We start from the raw sequence: 21,974 nt of genomic DNA on the forward strand, positions 1-21,974 counted from the left end.
AATTCTCAAGCTGTATCAGGTAGCGTTTTGTTGCTCTTTTGACTGGGTTGATGAGCACAAGTGTCTACACACCACTTTATTTTTTTCAGTTAGGAAGTCCAACGTAAACTAGATTGCCATCAATATTCTTGATATAAAGGAATTTATTTTGGTTAATCTTTTATCAGATTACATGTCAGTCTTACATATGACTATACAGCACTATTAACTAGAATTTCTATCTGGAAGTCATTTTCATGCATCTGCTCCCTGACCTATTTACAGTAAGTGCAGCTGTGTGGTGGTTCTCTAGGCAGGATTCAGAAACACTGCCGTTTTTGAAATAGACCAGATGTTTTCCGTTTCAAAGAAAAAGATCACACCTAGTGAAGTATTTGTTTACAAGCTTCACAATAATACCAAAGATTATAAGAAAAGTTTCAAGGGACATGGATCACAGAAATCAGTTGAACACCACACTTTTCCAATTTCCTGCGAAGTTACAAAAGGAACACACAAAAGTAGACCTTGGCTGGCTGCGAGGATTTGTAGATTAAGGTTATAGTGACAAGATTACAGTGAGAGTTAGTCTGAAGAGAGACTGCCACTTGGCTTTATTTGGTTTTTGTCCATTTTTCCAAAAACACGTCCTGTGATACACATCCGAAGGAGTGGTTTTTAAAACATGTCCTAAAACGAGTGTTTATGAAGACTTCAGGAATACTTTGGGAGTAGATTTCCTCCAAACAAAAACGAAACCAACACATTTTAAAAACCGAAAGTGAAAATAGGTATAACTTGTTAGTGAATAATCATTCGAGAACCGGGTTTGGTATTCGACCAGTGACTAGACTGAAAGAAAATCATCATTTGGTCGTTTTCTTCTTCTTTTCTTCTTTCTTTCTTTTTTTTTTTTTAAAGGAAGCAAACTGTTCTATTTTCTTAAAGGAAGCAAATGGGCGAGCCATTTGGAAAAGGCTGAAGGCGCTTCCGGACAAGGGAGCCCCAGCCAGGCCCCGAGGGTTCCAGCGACTACCCGCGCCGCCGGCGAGGTTTCCGGGAACCTGGGCGCGGCGCTCGGCCAGGCGAGGCGGGTGAGTGGGCGACCCCTTCCCTCGCTGCCATTCCCGCTTCTAGTGGGCCGGGGCTGGAGAGGCCGTGAGTGGCGACAAGACGGGCTCCGCGGGGCCGGGGACCTCGAGGGTTGGTGGGAACGCCTGGCGGAGAGTGGGGGGTCGTTGGCTCTGCGCCCGCACCCCCTGCGCCGCCCTCCTGCGCTGCCCGCTGCGGAGGTCGTGGGGACCACCTAGCCGCCGAGGGGACCACCTAGCCGCCGAGGGGGCGCGCCTGCCCGCGTCCCACGGGCCCTTCTGCCTGCAGTCCTGGCCTCTGACCCCGTCTCCTTTGCTTTGCTTCATTTAGGAAATTGAAACTTAAAATGGTTTGTGTTTCCCCACTGTTTCTGTAGTCTCTCTGGAGAAAGTTCTTAGGAAAACGGATTCCTTAAAGAGATTTAGTCTCTTGGCAGGTGCAGGGTTGGGCAGTCCTGCCTGATTTTTCAGAACATACAGGGATTTTATTTAAAGAGACATCCAAAAACAGAATGTGATGTTTCCCTATCTATGCGACACTCACAAGTTAAAAAACAACAAGAAGCAATCGTGTCTGTCCGTCTCCACCTCCTTTTTTCCTTTCTTTGCCTCATTTCCTTTGTTTTTGCTGCCAGGCATATGCCTATGGGGAGATTTGCCTCTATCAGTCCTGGCACCACAGTGAATATGTTAGGGAAATAGGTTCTGAACAGGTGGAGGTGATTTGTACCGTTTTGTTTTTTTTTTTAATTTGCTGCCATAATAAATTACCATGGACTCGGTAAAACCTTAAAAGCTACAAAATATCTTAAAATTATATATGGAGGATTTCCCTGGCCATCCAGTGGTTAGACTTTCTGTTTCCATTGCAGAGGCCGTGGGTTTGATCCCTGGTGGAGAGGAACTAAGGTCCTACATGCCCTGCAACCTGGCCAAATTACCAAAAAAAAAAAAAAAAAAAAAAAATCAGTATAAGTCTGGTGCGCATCACTAGGTTAAAATCGAGGTGTCAGCTGCTCTGCCCGCCTTTCTGGAGGCTAATGGTGTGAACCTGTTTTTTCGTTTTTTCTGCTTCTATAGATTGCTCATCTCCTTTGGCTCAGCGGTGCCCTTTCTCCATCCTCAAAACCAGCAGCATTACATCTCTCTGACTGTTCTTCCCGTGTCACATCTCACTGATTCTGCTCTTCTGCCTTCCTTTCACTTTGAAGAAGGACCCTGATGATTACATTGTTCCCCCCCAATAATCCAGGAAGAGCTTTATATTTTAAAGTCAGCTGTAAATTAGCACCCTTAATTCAGTCCATAACCTTAGTTCTCCTTTGCAGCATAATCGAACATTTTCACAGATTATGGGGGTTAGGATGTGGACCTCTTTGAAAGGGCCATTATTCTGCCTACCTTTTGAGTGCATAAAAAGAAAGCAATTACTATACATCCCATTCATCAAGGAGGGAAAGTATCTAGATACTAGATATGCTGTAACAAGTTCTGGGAATATTATGTAGTAGCCCATTTATATGGGTTAAATGTATTATTGAGAGCTTTTATTACAAGCATTTAAGAGTAAACTTTAAAAAGCAGTTAAAGAATGTTGCAGTTTCTGCTTTCTGGAAATGTAATGAGAACATTATCGCATGCCCTAGGTGTCCAGAGCTAAACAAATATCTGAGTCAAGATACCAGGCAGTCCTATAAACATTAAGTGTTTTCCATTTGTGAACTGGTGCTCTGAATGGATACAAGGAAGAGGGAATGTAGTCCTTGGCCTCAAGGTCATGACCATCTTGTCATGGAAAATGACATAAGTAACCAAATAAAGCTCCCCAAAGAGGTATTGGGGAAGAAGCAACATCGTTTGGGGGAATCAGAAAGACTTCAGGAACTTGGGGGGGTGGGGGCTCTGAATTTGGGATGGACACTGAAGAACAGTAGGATTTCATTAAGTGGAAATTAAGGTTGGCAGGGGAGGGAGGTTGTGACATTGAGGGACAGGAGGGAGAAGAGAAACCCTTAGAGTGTTCAGTATGGTTAAGGAACTTGGTCCAGGAGATATCTAAACAAGACTAGGTGGGGTTAAATTGTGTAAGATCTGGGATGAATACCCTTGTAAAGACTCTGCAGTTGTGGATGTAATAAGAACTACTAATATGTATCTTAAAAATTTTTTTAAACCCTTTCAAGCTTACAGAAAAGTTACAAGTAACAACTTTTCTTTTTCCTGAGTCATTTGTATGTAGGTAACATGACCCATTAATCTGGAAGTCTTGAGTATTTATTTCCTGTAAAAAAAAAAAGGTGTTCTTTACATAACTACGATACAGCAATCAAGATCAGAAAATTAACATTGGTACATTAATGCCATCTAATCCTTCGATCTAATTTGAATTTTGCCCATTGTCCCTATTACATAGTGTATAGCACAAAGATCCTGTATAACAAACAGAGTTAAGAATTATGCATGGTTTTTAGTTACGATGTATCTTTAGCCTCCTGTCTGGGACAGTTTCTCAGTCTTTTCTTGGCTTTCATGTGCTTACCACTTTTGAAGAGAACAGGCCAGTGTGTCTCCTGTTTCCTCATTCTTAGATTCAGTTTATGCATCTTTGGCAGGAATATCACAGAAGTCTTGCTGTGTTCTTGGTGGGCCTATCATATGTCAGATAATTTTGATGTATCTCATTATTTACTTTGACTATTTCATTATGGTGGCGTCTGCCTGGCTTCTTCACTAAAATTTGCTCTTTTCCCCTTTGAAATTAATAAGTGCTTTTTGGGGAAGTATTTCTTTTGTTTGTTTTTGTTTTTCTTCATAGTGACCCCAAACTGGAAACAACCAAATACCCACCAACAGGAGGATGGATGAACCGAGTGTGAACTATCCATGTAGGGAATACTACACAGCAGTAAAAAGGAATAAGCTACTAATACATGCAATAACGTGAACAAATCTCCAAAACCCTAGCACATATAAAAGGATACATGCTACATTATTCTACTTATGTGAAGTTCAAGAACAGGTTGCTCAGTGTAAGGAAACTTTAACACAATTTAAAAATATCATTTCTTGAGTACAAACTATGTCCCTAGCATTCTTTTGGTATTGTTCCAGTATAGTTCTGGATGAAGTAGGGCATACTTTCGAGAACAAAACAAAAATCGCTGCCCTTGTGGTGCTTATATTCTTGAAGATCAGCTTGACATGTTCAATGCAAAAGGGCAAGCTGATAGTTATGCCTACTGAAGTTGTTGATCTCCTTCAGGGGTGGTCAATGCCAGGACTGGTGAGTACTCAAAACAACTAAGTGATTGAGATTGCCCTGGAATTTGGTTAGCAGTACATATGGGTAAGTATTTTAAGCTACTTAAATGGTCCTTTTGTCACAAAAATATCAATTTATCTATCTGCTTTAGTACTAAATGGATTTAATTATTACTGTCATTATTTATTTCTCTGCTTAATCGATTCCCAAATTTTTCCAGTAAGAACCCCCTCAAGCTGGACTCTGTTCTTGTGACATATTCTCATCATTCTTTGAGCACTTCTTGCTTTCTGGCATCATAAGACGCTTGTCTTATACTTTTCCTGTCCCAGTTCTAGAAGCGGCCATTTCTCTGAATAGCCTTGGTTCCTGGTAGCTGAGAATGGTATTAGAAACCAAATTCTGGATGCTAAATGTGTTCATTGCTATTGTCTTTGTTTCCAGGCCCTTTTAGCAGACAGAACTGGGAAATATCACACATATGCACACTTATACCTATATTTAAATTTCTGTACTTTCCTATCAATCCATCAGAAATCATGAGATTATACTGATATCTCCAGTTCCATTTCATAGCATTAATTCTATTTTTTTCCCTTTCCATATTTACAGTCACCTTCTCTGACAATGAAGAACCTGGCTCCTGTTGTCCTCCACATATTTACTTACTTGATAAATCGTGTTTATGTACCTTTGGCCACTGGGAGCTCTGTGCTCATCTTGTGTATTCCTGCCCTTTTGAGGGCTCCTTTTTGCTAAAAGAGATCCTTTCATTGGAAAATAGATTAGAAATCAAGATCTAGGTGCTTCATGACCACTGCTGCTTCTTTTTTTTTTCTGATGTTACTGAAAAATAATTGACATACACCACTGTATAAGTTTATATCATGATGGCTTGACTTGCACATATTATGAAGTGATTACCATATTAGGTTCAGCTAACATCCATCTTGTAATATAGATACAATAAGAAGAAAAGACAGAAAAAAATTTCTCCTCGTGGTAAGAACTCAGGATTTACTCTCTTAACAACTTCCTTTTGTATCATAGCAGTGTTAGCTATAGTCATCATGATGTATATTACATACCTATTACTTGTTTATCTTATAACGGGAAGTTTGTAGCTTTTGACCACTTTCCTCCAAATCACGCTCCATACCACCCTTTACTACCTCTGGTAAGCACAAATCTGATCTTTTTCTTCTATGAGTTTTATTTTGGTTTCTTTTTTTTTATGTGAGATCATACAATATTTGTCTTTTTCTGTCTGACTTAACATCATGCCTTCAAGGTCCATCAATGTTGTTGCAAATGGTAGAATTTCCTCATTTTTTTTATGGTTGAATGATATCACAATGTATATAATCACTATACACACACACACACACACCACAATTTGTTTATCTATTCATTCATCCACTGATGGACACGTAGGTTATTTCCATGTCTTGGCTATTGTAAATAATGCTGCAATGAAGACGGGATATAGAAATCTTTTCAAGTTAGGATTTTCTTTTCCTTTAGATATATTTCCAGAAGTGAAGCTGTGAAGTTACAGGACCATATTAAACTAAACAGTTTCTGTGCAGCAAAAGAAACCATAAACAAAGTAAAAAGACAGCCTATGGAATGGAAAAAAATATTTCCAAACCATATATATGATGTATGTGAATGTACAGTGCTTAGTCATGTCAGACTGTTTGCCACCCTTTGGACCGTAGCCTGCCAGGCTCCTCGGTGCATGGGATTTTTCAGACAGGAAAATCCAGTCCATTGGAGTGGGCTGCCATTTCCTTCTCCAAGAGATCTTCTCGATCAGGGATCAAAACCGTGTCTCCTTTGTCTCGGCATTGCAGGTAGATTCTTTACTCACTGAGCCTCAGGGGAAGCCTCAGTATATCTGATAAGGAGTTAATATCCAAAATATATAAAGAACTCATGAAACTCAATACCAAAATATCAAATAATTCAACTAAAAACTGGGCAAAAGGACTTAAAAAGACATTTCTCCAAAGAAGATATATGAAAGATAGATGGAAACATGAAAAGATGCTCAACTTCACTAATCACTAGTAAAATGTAAATTGAAATCCCAGTGAGATAACACCTTACATCTATTGAAATGGCCATCATAAAAAAGACAAAAGTTGACAAATGCTGTGAGGATGTGGAGAAAAGGGAACCCTTGTGCACTCTTGGTGTGAATGTAAATTGGTGCATTCACTGTGGAAAACAGTTATGGAGAATCCTCAAAAAATTGAAAGTAGAATTACCATATGACCCATTTTTTGGACACTGCTTGGATTCACACTGAGTAAACTAAGCCATAATTAATTTTTTGCTAATCTTCTATTGTATTTTTAAAGAGCAATACCTTTCTTTTCTGTTTGTTCTATAGGGATAGTGAGAATTTAATCAGTTGAAATCTTGGAAGACTGTGTTAATAGACACATTATTAATATGCTTCTAAAACAGTAAAAATAGTTCTGATATTCCTTGTGTCATATTTGACCTAGGACTTCTTCATTTCGGTAAATTCATATGCAGGTAAGAGTTCTTACTCTTTTGATGCCAGTCTGATAAAAGTCTATGAGCTTTTCTGAAAAAATTTTTGAAGTCGTTTAAAACAAAATATAGAGAATTATAAAGGAAACCAATTATATTGAAATATGATTATCAGTGTTATTTAAAAAGCAAATTTTTAATTTAGTGATGTATACCAGAATACTGATACCTTCCCAGGTGGCGCTAGTGGTAAAGAACCCGCCTGCCAATGCAGGAGACCCAGTAGGCTGGGGTTTGATCCCTAGGTCAGGAAGATCTCCTGGAGAAGGGCATGGCAACCCACTCCAGTATTCTTGCCTAGAGAACCCCATGGACAGAGGAGCCTGGTGGGCTACAGTTCATGGGGTCGCAGAGTCGGACATGACTGAGCGACTCACACTGTACTTCACTTTCCACTTTACCAGTATACTACAGTTTATTATAAGACTGTATTATTATGGTCATGAGTTTAATAGCTGTCATAATTTTGAAGCAGAGTTAAGCACAAGCAATGTTTCAGGCTATCTGGGAGAGTTAAAATATTTTATGAAACTATCTGCCATCCTGGAGATGTTTTAAAAAAATAGTTAATTACTTAATTTCTGGCTGCGCTGGGTCTTTGTTGCTGAGGGCTTTGCTCTAGGTGTGGTGAGGGAGGGCTACTCTCTAGTTGCAGTGTTTGGGCTTCTCACTGTGCTGGGTTCTCTTGTTGCAGAGCATGGATTCTAGGGCACAAGGGCTTCAGTCCTTGAGGCATATATGCCCTGGTGACTTTTGTCACAGGTGCTACAAATACCATGTGACTTCTTGCCTATATTCATATTTGAAGAGAATGCCATTTGCATCAGAGATTGTTAGAAATAAATATGAATTTTTTTCTTCATGTTCAAGTGTATGAACTCAGGGGAAGTTTTGTGAAAACCTCTGTTATCATAGAGGAAAGGTGTTTGGAGATATTTTCACTCCATTACATTCTTGGAGTATAATAAGGAGAATTAAATATTTAAATTAAAGCCTTTGGAAAAAGTCTAGAGGACTGAAATAATAGTCTTTTAAAATGGAGCGTCATATCATGATTGAGATGAGAACTACAAAGGAATGTTAATACATATTATGTTCTATTATGGTATTAAAATGCAAGGAATTTTTAGAATCTTTTAAATATTTATAGATGTGAAAGTTATTTGAAATACAGAATTTGTTTGAATATAATTCACATGATAATAAAGACTTTGGTGGTAGGAGAAAAGATATAGCAAAGAAGAGATGTTTTATCCATAAAAGGGTAAAAGATATTTTTTCCTCTTTGTGTGTATGTATTTTTGAAGTATTTATTTATTTATTTTAATTTATTTATTTTAATTGGAGGCTAATTACTTCACAATATTGTGGTGGTTTTGCCATACATTGACATGAGTCAGCCATGGGTGTACATGTGTTCCCCATCCTGACCCTCCCTCCCACCTCCCTCCCCACCCCATCCCTCAGGGTCGTCCTAGTGCACCAGCCCTGAGCACCCTGTCTCATGCATCAAACCTGGACTGGCGATCTATTTCACATATGATAATATACATGTTTCAATGCTATTCTCTGAAATCATCCCACCCTCGCCTTCTCCCACAGAGTGCAAAAGTCTGTTCTTTACATCTGTGTCTCTTTTGCTGTCTCACTTATAGGGTCATTGTTGCCATCTTTCTAAATTCTACATATATGCATTAATGTACTGTATTGATGTTTTTCTTTCTGACTTACTTCACTGTATAATAGGCTCCAGTTTCATCCACTTCATTAGAACTGATTAAAATGCATTCTTTTCAGTAGCTGGGTAATATTTCGTTGTGTATATGTACCACAGCTTTCTTATCCATTCATCTGCTGAGGGACATCTAGGTTGCTTCCAGGTCCTGGCTATTGTAAAAAGTGCTGCGATGAACATTGGGGTACACGTATCTCTTTCAATTCTGGTTTCCTCAGTGTGTATGCCCAGCAGTGGGATTGCTGGGTCATATGGCAGTTCTATTTCCAGTTCTTTAAGGAATCTCCACACTGTTCTCCATAGTGGCTGTACTAGTTTGTGAATTATTTATTTTTTATAATAATTAGGGAGTCATGGCAGCTGATGAAGATAACAAAGAACAAGTTCTTAAGGAATGTGAGCAAACTGAAGAAGTTATGAAAGATATACAAAACCAGGTAAAAAGGAAAAATTACTGAGTACTATTAAAAATTGACTTACATCTATTGGTTTTGCAGTGAGGCATGTTTCATATGTCTTTGTCCAACATTAACTTGAATTTGGAAGAATATTAGGGTTTTCAGTTGTTTTTTATTTTTACTTCTAGTGTTCAAGACTGACAAGAAGAATCACATTTCTATTCTTTCTCTTACGTAACTCACATTAACTGCTTTTTCACTTCCTCTCATTTCTTTGACTTGCACCTAGAAGTTAAGAGTTTTGTTAACAATTATATGATCAGACCCAAGATGGAATGGAGGCTATGCTGTAAACTACCTGAGCCATACTGTGGGAAAAAAAATCTTTAATTGCCCCAGACTAACATATGTCCACAATTATGGTGCAATTTAAAATTCATATTGGAGTCACAAATAGCTAGGAACAAGTTGGTAGAGCACTGAACTAGGATTCAGAAGACATGGGTCTCAGTCCTTGCTCTACTATAAACATTTCTGTGACTTTGATCTAGCATGAAAGGTGGTTTCCTTGTTTGTATGATAGAGATAATAATCCTTGGCAGTGGTAGGAAAACCAACAGATAATGCTGTATAACGTTGTACAAATGTTTATTCATGTGATCATATTTATTCTGAGACTATCTAATGTCTTTCTTTGCCTTGTTCAGAGAGAGAAATTTTGCTTCTTTAACTCATTTGGAAAAATGAGGTTGGGGCTCTTTAAATTTGGACTGTTATTTTATTTTATTTTTTAGAAATTAATTAGTGAAATTACAAAGAAAAATATTCAGTTAAAGGAGGAGATCCGAAAACTTGAAGCTGAGTTACAGGAGACCACCAGGACCTCCCAGGTACCCCTTTAATTATTTTTGTATCTCATTTTTAACAGATGCTATTTTTTTTTTCAGAAAAAGAAATTTAATGATACAGAAGTCATTTCTAAGACATTATGATCATTCATGTCACCACTGTTTGCAATAGTTCCAAACTGAAAACAACTCAACTCTCCCTCTATAGTAGAATGAATTTATAAATTGGGGTGTATTCACATAATGGAATACTACACAGCAATGAAAACGAGCAGGCAATAACTATATGTAATAATATGGATGAATTTCATAGACACAGTGTTGAACCAAAAAAGGAAAAAGAGGGCATACTATATGCTTTGATTTAAGTAGATCACAAAAGCACAGTGTTAGAAGTTAGTATGGTGCTTACTGTTAGAGGCAGGTAGAAACTGGAAGGGAACCCCAGAGGGCTTCTGAGTTGTTGGTCTTGTTCTGATGATTGATCTGGGTGCTGGTCACAGGTGCATGATCCCTCCATAAAATTTCATCTTGCTATATATTTATGCTGGGATTCCCTGGTGGCTCAGATGGTAAAGAGTCTGCCCGCAATGCCGGAGACCTGAGTTCAATCCCTGGGTCCACAAGATCCTCTGGAGAAGGACATAGTAACCTACTCCAGTATTCTTGCCTGGAGAATCCCATGGACGGAGGAGCCTGGCAGGCTACAGCCCATAGGGTTGTGAAGAGTCGGACATGACGGAGCGACTTCACACACTCACTCACTCACTCACACGTTTATGCTAATGCATGTTTTAATACTCATGTACACATTAATGCAACACACACAGCCCCCAGTGATGGTCATTATCAGTCACTTTTGGATCAAATTCTTGGTCTTCTCGCTGAGTTCTTTCATTGCTCTCCTCATCCAAGTAATAATTTAAGTGAGTTTCACGGTTTTAAAAAAAAAAATTGCAAGAGTATCTTTACCATTTAAATTCTTTCTTAATTTTTCCTTTGTTTGAATTAGACAGCTCTCACTCCTTTTTTCCTTCATCAAAACCCAGATTGTTAAAATACTTACTTTAAAGCATTATCACTTTTTATTTCTGAAGTTGGGGGTAGAATGTTAAATATCAAAAGTGAAGCTTCTTGTGTTTGTGAGGTTTAGAGAAGTCTCAGTTAAGATCCTGCATAATTTTTAGACCGGAGCTAGAATCACTTAATCCTACAACCCAAAGGGCCTTGGGAACCCAGCTAGCTCAGTTGATCCACTTCACAGAGGACTGAAAACTGGGGTCTAGGGACCATGAGTGCATTGCTGCCTGCCGTGGTGCACTCAGGCCTAGAAGCAGGCAGTCTCACTCTCACTGGGGACAGCTCTTGACACTTCTGGACATACTGGATGTTTCTCTGTTATTGGGAAATACTGCCTTTTCACACTGCAGATTGTTTTGAAATCAGACTTATCGTAGTCAGAAATTCTACCAAAGTGACATGTCAGATTATAGAATAAATGTCAGATTAGACCAAATGACTCATTGGCTCTTTCTAATCTCTTCATGATAACACTTCTTCTTGCAACATGTAAAATAACCATAAGAAATAGAAATGAAAACACCTGACTCATTTGTGCATTTATGTGTGATTGTACTGTCTGTTCAGGGCTTCCCTGGCAGCTCAGTAGTAAAGAGTCTGCCTACCAATGCAGGAGATATGGATTTGGTCCCTGGATCAGGAAGATCCCCTGGAGAAGGAAATGGCAACCTACTCCAGTATTCTTGCTTGGGAAATCCCATGGACAGAGGAGTCTGGTGGGCTGTAGTCCAAGGGGTTGCAAAAAAAGTCAGACATGACTTAGAGACTAAACAACAAAAACCTGTTCATCCTAGTGATTTTTCAGCACCTAGGTATAACCACTTAACTTTATCCTCCAGACTTCTTTTTTTTTTCTTTTTCTTTTCTTTTTTTTTTTTTTTTACAAATCTTGCTAGTGGTATCCCTTCACATTTTTATAAACCTAAGTTTTGGGAATGGTTAAAAAGTTGATGGACAGGTGTTGAGGAAGGGGGAATTGAAATTTGATAAATTTTAAGTCACTGAACTGAATTTAGGAGTTTCTCTTTGGATGACATTACCTGAATTTGCTGTCAAAATAACTTCAGTATGCACCATGTCTATTTCATACCTCTTTGCAATGAGACCAAAGATACTGTGCAATGATTCCTTTGTGAAACAGCCTATTATTGGCATAGTTGTTTAGAAGATACTTTTCTGCAGAAATGATTTAGGCTTAAGAACCAAATAACACACAATATTGACCAATTTAAACATTGATTAGAAAAAGTGAGAGACTATATACTTAAAATTTCATCTGTGAAGTAATATTAAAGGATCAGCATTTGACTAGATTACTGAGTACTTTTCTGGGAAGAAGCAATTACTAGTGATATTAAATAAGACCACACTCAGTATTCTGTGGGGTTCTGAAGTCAGTAGAGAATGAATTACTGGATGATCAGATCACATTATCATTGGAATGACTTAAGTTACTTCTTGTGTTGATTTTAATCAAATCTTTCTGTTTGAATTAGATTAATGAGGATATTCCTGAAACAAAGATAAAGTTCACATCCGTGGAGAATCCTGAGAGTGACAGCGAGTTTTCAAATATCTCCTATTCATGTCAAGTGAGCTCAAAAGTCCCTTATGAGCTGCAAAAAGGACAAGCACTTATTACCTTTGAAAAAGAAGAAGGTATGACTAATGTTCAAAAACTTGACCATGTTACCTTTAGAAAGCACTGGGACTTCCAAAGAGTTTTTGTAGATATTTGGCCATTGCTTTACAATTTATATATATATATATCATTTCATCTCATCCTCATAGGGGTGCTCCAAGGTACATATGATTATCCCTGTTTTACAGACCAGAAAACAAGATTCTGAAATGTTGAGTGGTTTGAACATGATCACTAGCATAGAATGTGAGTGCTCTAGAAATCAAACCCGTGTTGTGATGTCCAATACCAGCGTTTTTATACTACTCCTGATACCTGCAAATGATAATACTAGTAATAATGTTTCAAGGTAGCAAAGCAGAGAGCTCTGACAGACATGATCTCATTTTATACTCACATGACTCTGTAAAAGTATTAAGGTAGAGATACTATTTGATTCTCAGATGTTTAAGTGATTTACCTAAGTGCACAAGGCATGAGAATGAAAAGTGCTCTGGAGTCAAAGATTTGGAGTGGGACCTGATGTTTGCCATGGTGTGGAACCCTCTTGAGAGCTGGGGACACCTTAATGAGGAGAATCTGGCTTTGAATGCCAGCTTTGCCTCTTTTTTTTTTTTTTTTTAATCAAACCAAAACAGCACTTTATTTATTTATTGACCATGTCGGGTCTTAGTTGCATCACTCGGGATCTTTGTTGCAGTCTGTAGGCTTAGTTGCCCCGCGGCATGTGGGATCTTAGTTCCCCAACAGGGAGTCCAACGCATGTCCCCTGCATTGGAAGGCAGATTCTTAACCACTGGACCACGAGAGAAGTCCCAATATTTTTATTTATTTGTTTGACTGCACCAGGTCTTAGTTGTGGCATATGGGATCTAGTTTCCTGACCAGAACCGACCCTGGGCTCCCTGCACTGGGGACAAAGAGGTGTAGCCACTGGACCGCCAGGGAAGTCCCCAGATTTGCCTCTTTACAGAAGTGTAGTTTGGGTTGGGTTCTTTATAAATCTCAAGTTTTTATGGCAAGCTTTGTGACAGTGCCTACCTCATGGGTTTGCTTTGAATATCAAATGAGAAGTGTTGAAAAAATATTTAGCACAGTATCTGATACATAATAAACACTTAATAAATGTTAGTTGTCATTATTGCTCCATATTAAGAAATTTTTCAGCCAAGGAAACAAAATCTTACTTGCACAAGGTCCATACAGGTGATAAACTGCTGAGCTGAGAACCAAACCCCGAGTACCCTTGTACTTTCTCCTGGACCATTATTCCTCTGAGCAGGCCACCATCTGGGCCTCTGTTCTCATATTTGTCAAGTGATGAGTGGGATCAGATAGTCTTCACAAGCCCTTCCAGTGCTCAGGTACTGGGGGTCCAGGATTATAACTCATGTCTCCTGATGCCTGGTTAGTTACTGTAGCCTGAAAATAAATAGAAAGGCATTCTGGCAGGTCACTATATGCACACACTTTGTCTGCCCTGGCTCCACCCCTGTAGCTGTGGATGGAGGGTGAGGTCAAGAGCCCTGTTGGCCATTGGCAGTGGTCACTGGGATATAACTGAAAGATGGAAGTGAGGATTTGGGAAGTTGGGATCCTGCATAGAAATTACCTGGGGATGCTGAGAATAAGATTCTCTTCAGAGATAGCTCCCACCCTTGGCATGAATCTGACGTCCTGCTCCTCTGGGACAACTTTGGGTTCCTACACAAAACAGTGGGAGTTGGCTTTTGACAGTCAGAGTCACAAGGGCTGAAACACAGTAGTGCCTCTCAACTGCGTCAGATCACCAGATGTTGGAGGTTTGGGGGCCGAGGGAGAGGGGGGATTGGGAGGGAAAGGTCATCATCTAAGTATTACTTATAGTTGGCATCCTCTGTTATTGTTGCCGGTTGTCATTAACAACAACAAAAACGCTGTAATTCAAGTTATAGAGTCATATCATGGTACGAGGCATCTGAATTCCCACATGACAACGCCCTGTTTTCCAGCCCTGTTTCTCTCTTTCTCTGGCTGTGGTGTGCTGTCTGGTTGTCATAAACACATGTGAAGTTTATAAGCCCAGGATTGGGCATCTTTTGTCTTCATGACATATTAGAATAAACAGCTCCAATATCAATGAGTAAAGTGTTTTAAACTCTTATGTCACACAGTTATAAAAAACACATACCCACATGCATTTTAAACTGACATATAGTTGCTGTTGGATTTCTAATGATTTTTGGAAAAATTATATTACTGAGCCTCTCCTATTTGCATGGATAAATTAGATTTGATAGTTTTGTGGTCAGTTTTATCAAGGCTGTTGACTTTTTAATGAATGATCTCAAGAGTGTTTTAGTGAAAGTAGAATTCTTTGTTAAACATGACCTGCCTTCCAAAAAAAAAATGAAGACTCTCTCTTTGGTATTTAAGTCTATGTGGTCTTTAATATGTATTCTTTGGGAAAGACAGAGATAAGAACAAATATTTGTTTTTATGGTGCTTGTAACATATTAAGAAGAAGTGAGAAATGATAAATAAGATTAATTGTCAGAATGACACTGACCTACAAAAGTCTTCCCAGCTTACTCAACCTGGAAGAAATTTCTGGCTGTGCTTTAATGTACTGAGGGAATTCTCTGATGACTCTGTCAACAGTGGAAAGGAAGGGTGTTAACTGTACTGAATTTCTAAATGATCATCAAGCTTATCTCTTAAGAGATGAATCTAGAACTCGAGAATTTCTACATTGTAATTTTTTGCAGATGTATTTTGACATTAATATATCCTAGTATGGTGGCAACACCATTATCATGTAGAAATCCTAAGAAAAATGTAAAAATAAGATCCCTGAAAATTAAAGAAAATTTGGGGACTTCCCTGGTGGTCCTGTGGTTGAGAACCTGCCTGCCAATGCAGGGGATGCAGCTTTGGTCCCTAGTTTGGAAATTAAGACCCCACATGCCATGGGACAACTAAGTCAGTAGCACCACAGCTACCGAGCCCACACTCTAGAGCCAATGTACCATGACTAGACAGTAAGCCCCACTCACCGCAACTCAGCATCACCAAAAATAAATAAACACCAAAAAATTTTTTTAAATAAAAAAATTAAAGAAAAGTTAAACTATCCAGGATTATTTTTTTGTTAAGCCAGATGTGTAAAAATGTATTGAAATATTGGAGATTAATACTTCCCAAATTATTTTTCAGTTGCCCAAAATGTGATCAGAATGGAACGCCATCATGTGCAGGTACAGAGTGAAAATGTGACACTGATGGCCAACCCAGTTCCATTAAATTCAGGAGTCAAATTCCAGGTAACACGGTGATCAAAGCTTTTTAGAATGCTATTAAGCACAGACACTTCTCATCCATATTCCTGAACATGAAACAATTTCCCAGGTTCACGTAGCAGTGTCTAATATGAAAATCAACGTTACTGAAATTCCTGATGAACTGCCAGAAAGTCAGATGAGAGACAAGCTAGAATTGAGTTTCTCTAAGTCTCGCAACGGAGGCGGAGAAGTGGAGTACGTGGAGTATGACAAGCAGACTCGGAGCGCCCTCATCACCTTTGTGGAAAGTGGAGGTATTCCGGCACTCAGAGAGTTAAACAGCACTCTAGCGTTTAAATTATGCTTTGCCAGGTCTAAAAATATTTCTTTTTCTGCTTCTTTTATTTGGAATTTATTAGGTAGCATAATAACAGGGATTTTTTAACCTTATAAAATGGTAGTGTCCTGAAAATAATTTTCCTGAATACTATTAAGAATAAGATTAGAAATAACAGGTCCCTCTGTGTTAGTGCCTTCCTATCACCTGCCAGGCATGGAGCCGGGTGTTTTATACATATATCTCCTCTGATCCATAGCACAACTCTGAATGTAGGTTTTATATTCATTTTAATGATGAGGCAGCTAAGACATATGCAAGATAAATAGTTTACCCAAGATCACACAGTGGGTGTGTGGCAGAGAAATTTTGCGACTCCATGGACTGTAGCCCGCCAGGCTCCTCTGTCCACGGAATTCTCTAGTCAAGAATACTGGGGTGGTTAGCCTTTCCCTTCTCCAGGGGATCTTCCTGACCCAGGGATTGAATCCCAGTCTCCTGCACTGCAGGCAGATTCTTTACCAGCTGAGCCACAAGGGAAGCTTGTTTTATATATATATATGTATATATAGACACACACATATATAGGGCCACCAGCTAAGCCACAAGGGAAGCTTGTTTTATTTATATATATATATACACACACACACACACACACACATATATAGGGCTTCCCTTGTGACTCAGCTGGTAAAGAATCTGCCTGCAATTCGGGAGACCTGGATTCAATCCCTGGGTTGGGAAGATCCCCTGTAGAAGGAAAAGGGTACCCACTCCAGTATTCTGGCCTGGAGAATTCCATGGACTATACAGTCCATGGGGTCACAAAGAGTCAGACACGACTGAGTGACTTTCACTTTCACCACTTTCACACATATGTATCTATATGTGTGTATATATATATAAAACTGTCTCTTCCATCTCTCTTTTGACCATTGACAAGGGTCTCTTAGATGGAGGGAATCGTTTCCAGGAAGAAAAAGGGGGTAATGGAGAGAAGAGCTGTTCCCTTTTTCAGTAGAAATGGACTTTTATCAAATCATCTTAGGGAGGTTTACATTATTATGATTAAAAATAAAAGATTCTCCAGCTGCTTCTGTTAATATGTTCAAGTGACTTTCTTTTTTATTAATTTATTTTTAATCGGAGGATAATTGCTTTACAATATTGTGTTGGTGTCTGCCATATAACAATGTGAATCAGCCATAAGTATACATATGTCCCCTCCCTCTTGAACCTCCCATCAATCCCCGACCCCATCCCCCCCAGGCTGCCACAGAGCACCACGTTGAGCTCCCTGTGTTAACTTCCCACTAGCTATCTATTTTACATATTTCAGTATTACTGTCTCAGTTCCGCCCACCCTCTCCTTCCCCCACTGTGTCCAAAGTCAAGTAATTACCAATAAAAAAAGTCTCTTGCTCTGGTTAGTCCTTATGGCTCCTCCTGGGTTTATTACATATGATAGAAATCCAACCATACAATTAAAAGCCGTTGCCCGATTAGGTTTTTTCATAATAAAAAAATACATGTTTTTTAAATAAAATTGAAATAATAGAGAACATTAACTTAATAAAAATTGAGACATTTCCTTAAATTTCCAAACTTCCCTTTGTCCTGTTATGTAGTTATGGTTAGGTGAATGTTTTTCAAAATCTTTCTGGAATTGCTAGGTAATATGGTAATTCTATATTTAATGTTTGAGGAACCGCTATACTGCTTTCCACAGTGACTGCACCATTGCATTCCTACCTGCAATATATCAGGGTACCAATTCCTCCATGTTCTCACCAGCAAGGGTCTGCAGTCTTAATCACTGTACCACCTGGCTGATTCAAGGTGGACTGGTGAGAGGAGAAAAGAAGTGATCAGGTATTCTTAAGAACTGTTTCTGTTAAACTTTATGCAATCTTGACACATTAGCTGTTTCCCCTCTAGGAGAAAAATGCTGCTAAAAATAATTCTGATTATTTTTTATGTTGGAGAAAACAGATGAATTTTTTTTATTTGCATTCATGTTTTCTGGATGACATTCAGCACCCCTCCTCCTTTGATTAACATCGTTACAGAGGTTTACTGAATGTCATGTATCAGTTAGAGTAATTTTATATATATCATAGTAATATAGTAATTTTCCATAAATTTCTCACATAAAGATAGAGAGAGAGTATTCTAATTGTATTTTTCACATATACTTCTTGAAAGATTGGGAAATACTGGGTTTTGTTAGGGTGGCTGGGTTACTTTTTGCAGATGGTTATCCCATTTTATGTAGCTCAAGGTGGGTCTGAGGCCCTTGCAGCACACTGTCCATTGACTGACTGATAGTTTAAGATAGATGGAGCTATCTAAGTCTCATTATCATTTGGTCTTATGTTTTTCAAAACTATGTACTGTGAATTGTTTAAAAGGGACTTTAGAGTTTCTTAAAAATTAATCACTCAAGTCACTGTTTACTTTGACATTCTATTTGAAGGAAGTTTTACCTTTGGTTAAAAATGTTTATGACAAAGAAGAAAATGTCTATAATAAAGAAGAAAATAATTTTTAAAAATTTATTTCTAGTTGCTGACAGGATTTTGAAAATGAAAGACTATCCTCTTTATATAAATCAAAACTGCCATAGAGTTACAGTTTCTCCATATACAGAAACACACTTGAAAAAGTTTCAGGTAAAGTCATCTCTTTTCTTTCATTTTGGAAGCTAATTGCTTGACTCCCCACCCCCACAGAAATATAAAGTTATGATTCTGTTTTCATTTGAATCTTATTAATGAGGGATATCAAAATAGTTTCTTCATATCTGCTTGGTACAGAATGAATTTTTCTATTTTAAGAATACTTTTTAATGTAAAACTCTACCTTATTTAATTTATTATTCACTTTTTAAAAACTGAAATTACTCAGACTATGGCACAATATTTTTGTATGTGAAGACATAACTACATTTTTCTCATATATCTACTATCATTGGGCATTAAAAATGGTTTTCCCTTCTTATTTTCTCTGAATTCATTATCTTTACTCCAAACCTGCTGCTTTTTTCTGTTCCTAATAGAAAGGTTATGTTTTCTGTTCCTCAAAAGGTCATCATGATCTACCTAGTCTACCATCCTGAAAACTAGAACTCATGCCTAACTCTTGGTTTAGCTTCACTTCCAACATCCATTTAATCACTCACTTTTTTCACTTCCACTTCTCACTACTTCTCTAACTGGTCTCTCTGTCCATAGAGTTGCCTTCTTTTCCTCCGCTTGTCACAATTCTGCCAGAGTTATCTTTCTGAAACTCAATGTCTAACTGATATTCTCTTCCTTGAAAAATCTTCCTGAGGCCCCTTGTCTCTCTTAGGATAATGTCCAAAATATTGAGCAGAGCTTACAAATGTAAAGTTTTGCAATTCAAAGTTCTTAGAAATTGCTATTTATCTTTTATTTTTCTGTTTTCCTCCTTAGGTATTTTCAGGAGTGTCTAAGAGGACAGTGCTTCTGACTGGACTGAAAGACCTTCAGACGACAGATGAAGAAGTTGTAGAGGATTTCATTAGCATTCACTTTCAGCGGGAGAAGAATGGAGGTGGAGAAGTCGAGGTGGTCAAATGTTCCCTCGGGCAACCTCACACAGCATACTTTGAAGAATAGACTGATGGAATCTATGAAAAGTAGAGCTCCTGAACCCAACTTCCTGTCAGTGCTTGACAAAAATAAAAGTCCCTTTCCTTAAAAAAAAAACAAAAAATGTAATTCTTCAGCGTCCATTCATTCTTAGATACAAAATATATTTCTGTGTTTTTAAATTCTTTGTTTCCAACTGTGCTGCATGTTTACAAATGCAGTAACTGTATTAAAACAGTTTTGTTCATAGATTTTGTGGCTGGATGCCATGTCTGTTGAAAAGAACCGCAAGTCATCCAGTTGTCCGCCCGCCATGTTGGCTCCTTCTGTCATAGTCTTGTGGGCTCCAGTCTGTATTGGCTGTAGGTCCACCAGCATGCAGACTTGACTCTTGACATTTCCCCAAAGAAATGTTGCGTTTAGCAGTTTGTAACTTCAGTAGACTTTACTGACTTCTCAAGGAACTTCAAGAGCAATACTTTTCCACTTGGCCCAGCATTTCATCTCACAGCCCCAAAGTCTTTCTCAGAGCTGAGTGTGGCCTATCTCTTGAACTTTCACCCAGAATGCCAAGTGTCCCCTGATTCCTTTCAAGACATCCCCCTTCCAAATTGAACTTGTAAATACTGGAATTTTCTTTTACGCTTATAATGTAAGGAGTCAGTTTAATGGACTGAAAACCTTGGAATAAAGAGAGAGGTAAGTGCAAAGCTAGTGACTCATCACACATCTTGGGAGATGCTGGGCATGAATGTCTGTACCATACCTACCGGTTAGGGGCTTAAAATTTAGTTGGAGAGAGACTGAGCTTATTAGCATCATGCTGTTTTTAACCTGCAGAAATTAAATGGGAAAATTCAAGGTTCCTATCAAAGAAGGTAAAATTCGCTTTGATAAAGAATATTTGGACAGTTTTAATCCTAATATGTTTCATGAAGAGCCAACAGCAGAATTAAATTCATATTAAAATGATGGCGGAAATGAAATACTTTTAGAAAAGATTATAAACCTAAACCAATCCAATGCTGCCTGCCATCTAAAATAAACAAAAGGGAAAACTAAAGAGAAAAAATATTGGTTTTGCTTCTGATATTTTATTTTTAGGTTTTAAAGTTGTTACTGTGTGTGTGCTTAGTCATGTTTGACTCTTTTGTGACCCTATGGACTGTAGTCTGCCAGGATTCTCTGACCATGGAATTTTCCGGGCAAGATTACTAAAGTGGGTTGCCATTTCCTCCACCAGGGGATCTTCTTGACCCAAGGATCGAACCAGTGTCTCCTGCATTGCTGGTGGATCCCTTACCGCTGAGCCATTGGGGAAGCCCTTAAAGTTGTTATAGTACCATCAGAAATATTCACTACTCTCATATTTCTCTTTGGAATAAGAAATGGTACCTAAAAACTGGGCAATTTATGATAGATCTTTGTGTTCACCATTAGGGGAAATAAGATCTCTCATTTTGTCAGTTGTTCTTTGGAAATAGTAAGATTATTTCAAGCTTCCCAAAATATTAAGAAGAATCTAAAACCTCATTTAATTTTGACTGACACAGTCTCATAGCACAGAGGGTGTCATTTTGAGTCTGTAGCAGACTGCCAATCAGAAATAAATTTTTTCTAATATTTACAACAAAGTTGGACACTGTCACTTTTGTTCCTCTGGGGGCCTTAAGGCAGTACAATGGATAATTTAATTTCATTTTAAATTTTCACAATGGTTTTGATATGTTACTTATTCTAGAAAACTATACTTTTCCTTTGGGTTCTTTCACCATTCCACCTAGTGTGATCTGACTGAAACTCGGAAATCAAGCATTGACGCGCTTGCTTATTTCTAGAGTTTTAGAGATTTTACAAGAGGAAAGTTTTCTTTAAAAATTTACCAAAAAATACTGTATTGACTATTTAATATATTGCATATAATGTAAAGAATCCTTCAATTGTGCATCCAGGGTCAGCTAGCACCACTTACTAATGTGTGAAAAGATTTTGTCAGTATATGTCAGGAAAAGACAGGTATGTGACGTTACATGTGCATTTTGCTGTTTGTAGATTTATCAGTCAGGAGAGGCTAGGTCACACTCAGATAACACAACCTTCCAAGTCTTGGAGACCTAGAAGAATAAAAGTATAATTCTCACTCAGGCTAAATATCCAGCAGAG

The 21,974-nt window shown here is 38.3% G+C and overlaps 1 protein-coding gene across 1 annotated transcript; it reads left to right on the forward strand.

The window, feature by feature from the left end:
• The first annotated feature begins 772 nt into the window (after nt 1-772).
• On the forward strand, nt 773-20,058 carry NMI (N-myc and STAT interactor). Its single transcript, XM_061135677.1, has 8 exons — nt 773-1,073; nt 8,980-9,069; nt 9,825-9,920; nt 12,455-12,617; nt 15,796-15,902; nt 15,988-16,174; nt 18,763-18,869; nt 19,653-20,058. Exons 2-8 carry the CDS (start codon nt 8,986-8,988, stop codon nt 19,836-19,838), a joined length of 930 nt encoding a protein of 309 aa, XP_060991660.1. The 5' UTR covers nt 773-1,073; nt 8,980-8,985; the 3' UTR covers nt 19,839-20,058.
• The last annotated feature ends 1,916 nt before the right edge of the window (nt 20,059-21,974 follow it).

The sequence above is a fragment of the Dama dama genome, chromosome 33 (genome assembly GCF_033118175.1).
Source record: "Dama dama isolate Ldn47 chromosome 33, ASM3311817v1, whole genome shotgun sequence".
Taxonomy (NCBI): Eukaryota; Metazoa; Chordata; class Mammalia; order Artiodactyla; family Cervidae; genus Dama; species Dama dama.

Bases quoted from the DNA above. Each gene is read 5' to 3' on its own strand.
- NMI (XM_061135677.1), top strand. From the start codon at position 8,986: ATGGCAGCTGATGAAGATAACAAAGAACAAGTTCTTAAGGAATGTGAG. The intron at 15,903-15,987 runs GTAACACGGTGA...ACAATTTCCCAG, and splicing joins ATTCAGGAGTCAAATTCCAG to GTTCACGTAGCAGTGTCTAA. The intron at 16,175-18,762 runs GTATTCCGGCAC...ATTTATTTCTAG, and splicing joins CACCTTTGTGGAAAGTGGAG to TTGCTGACAGGATTTTGAAA.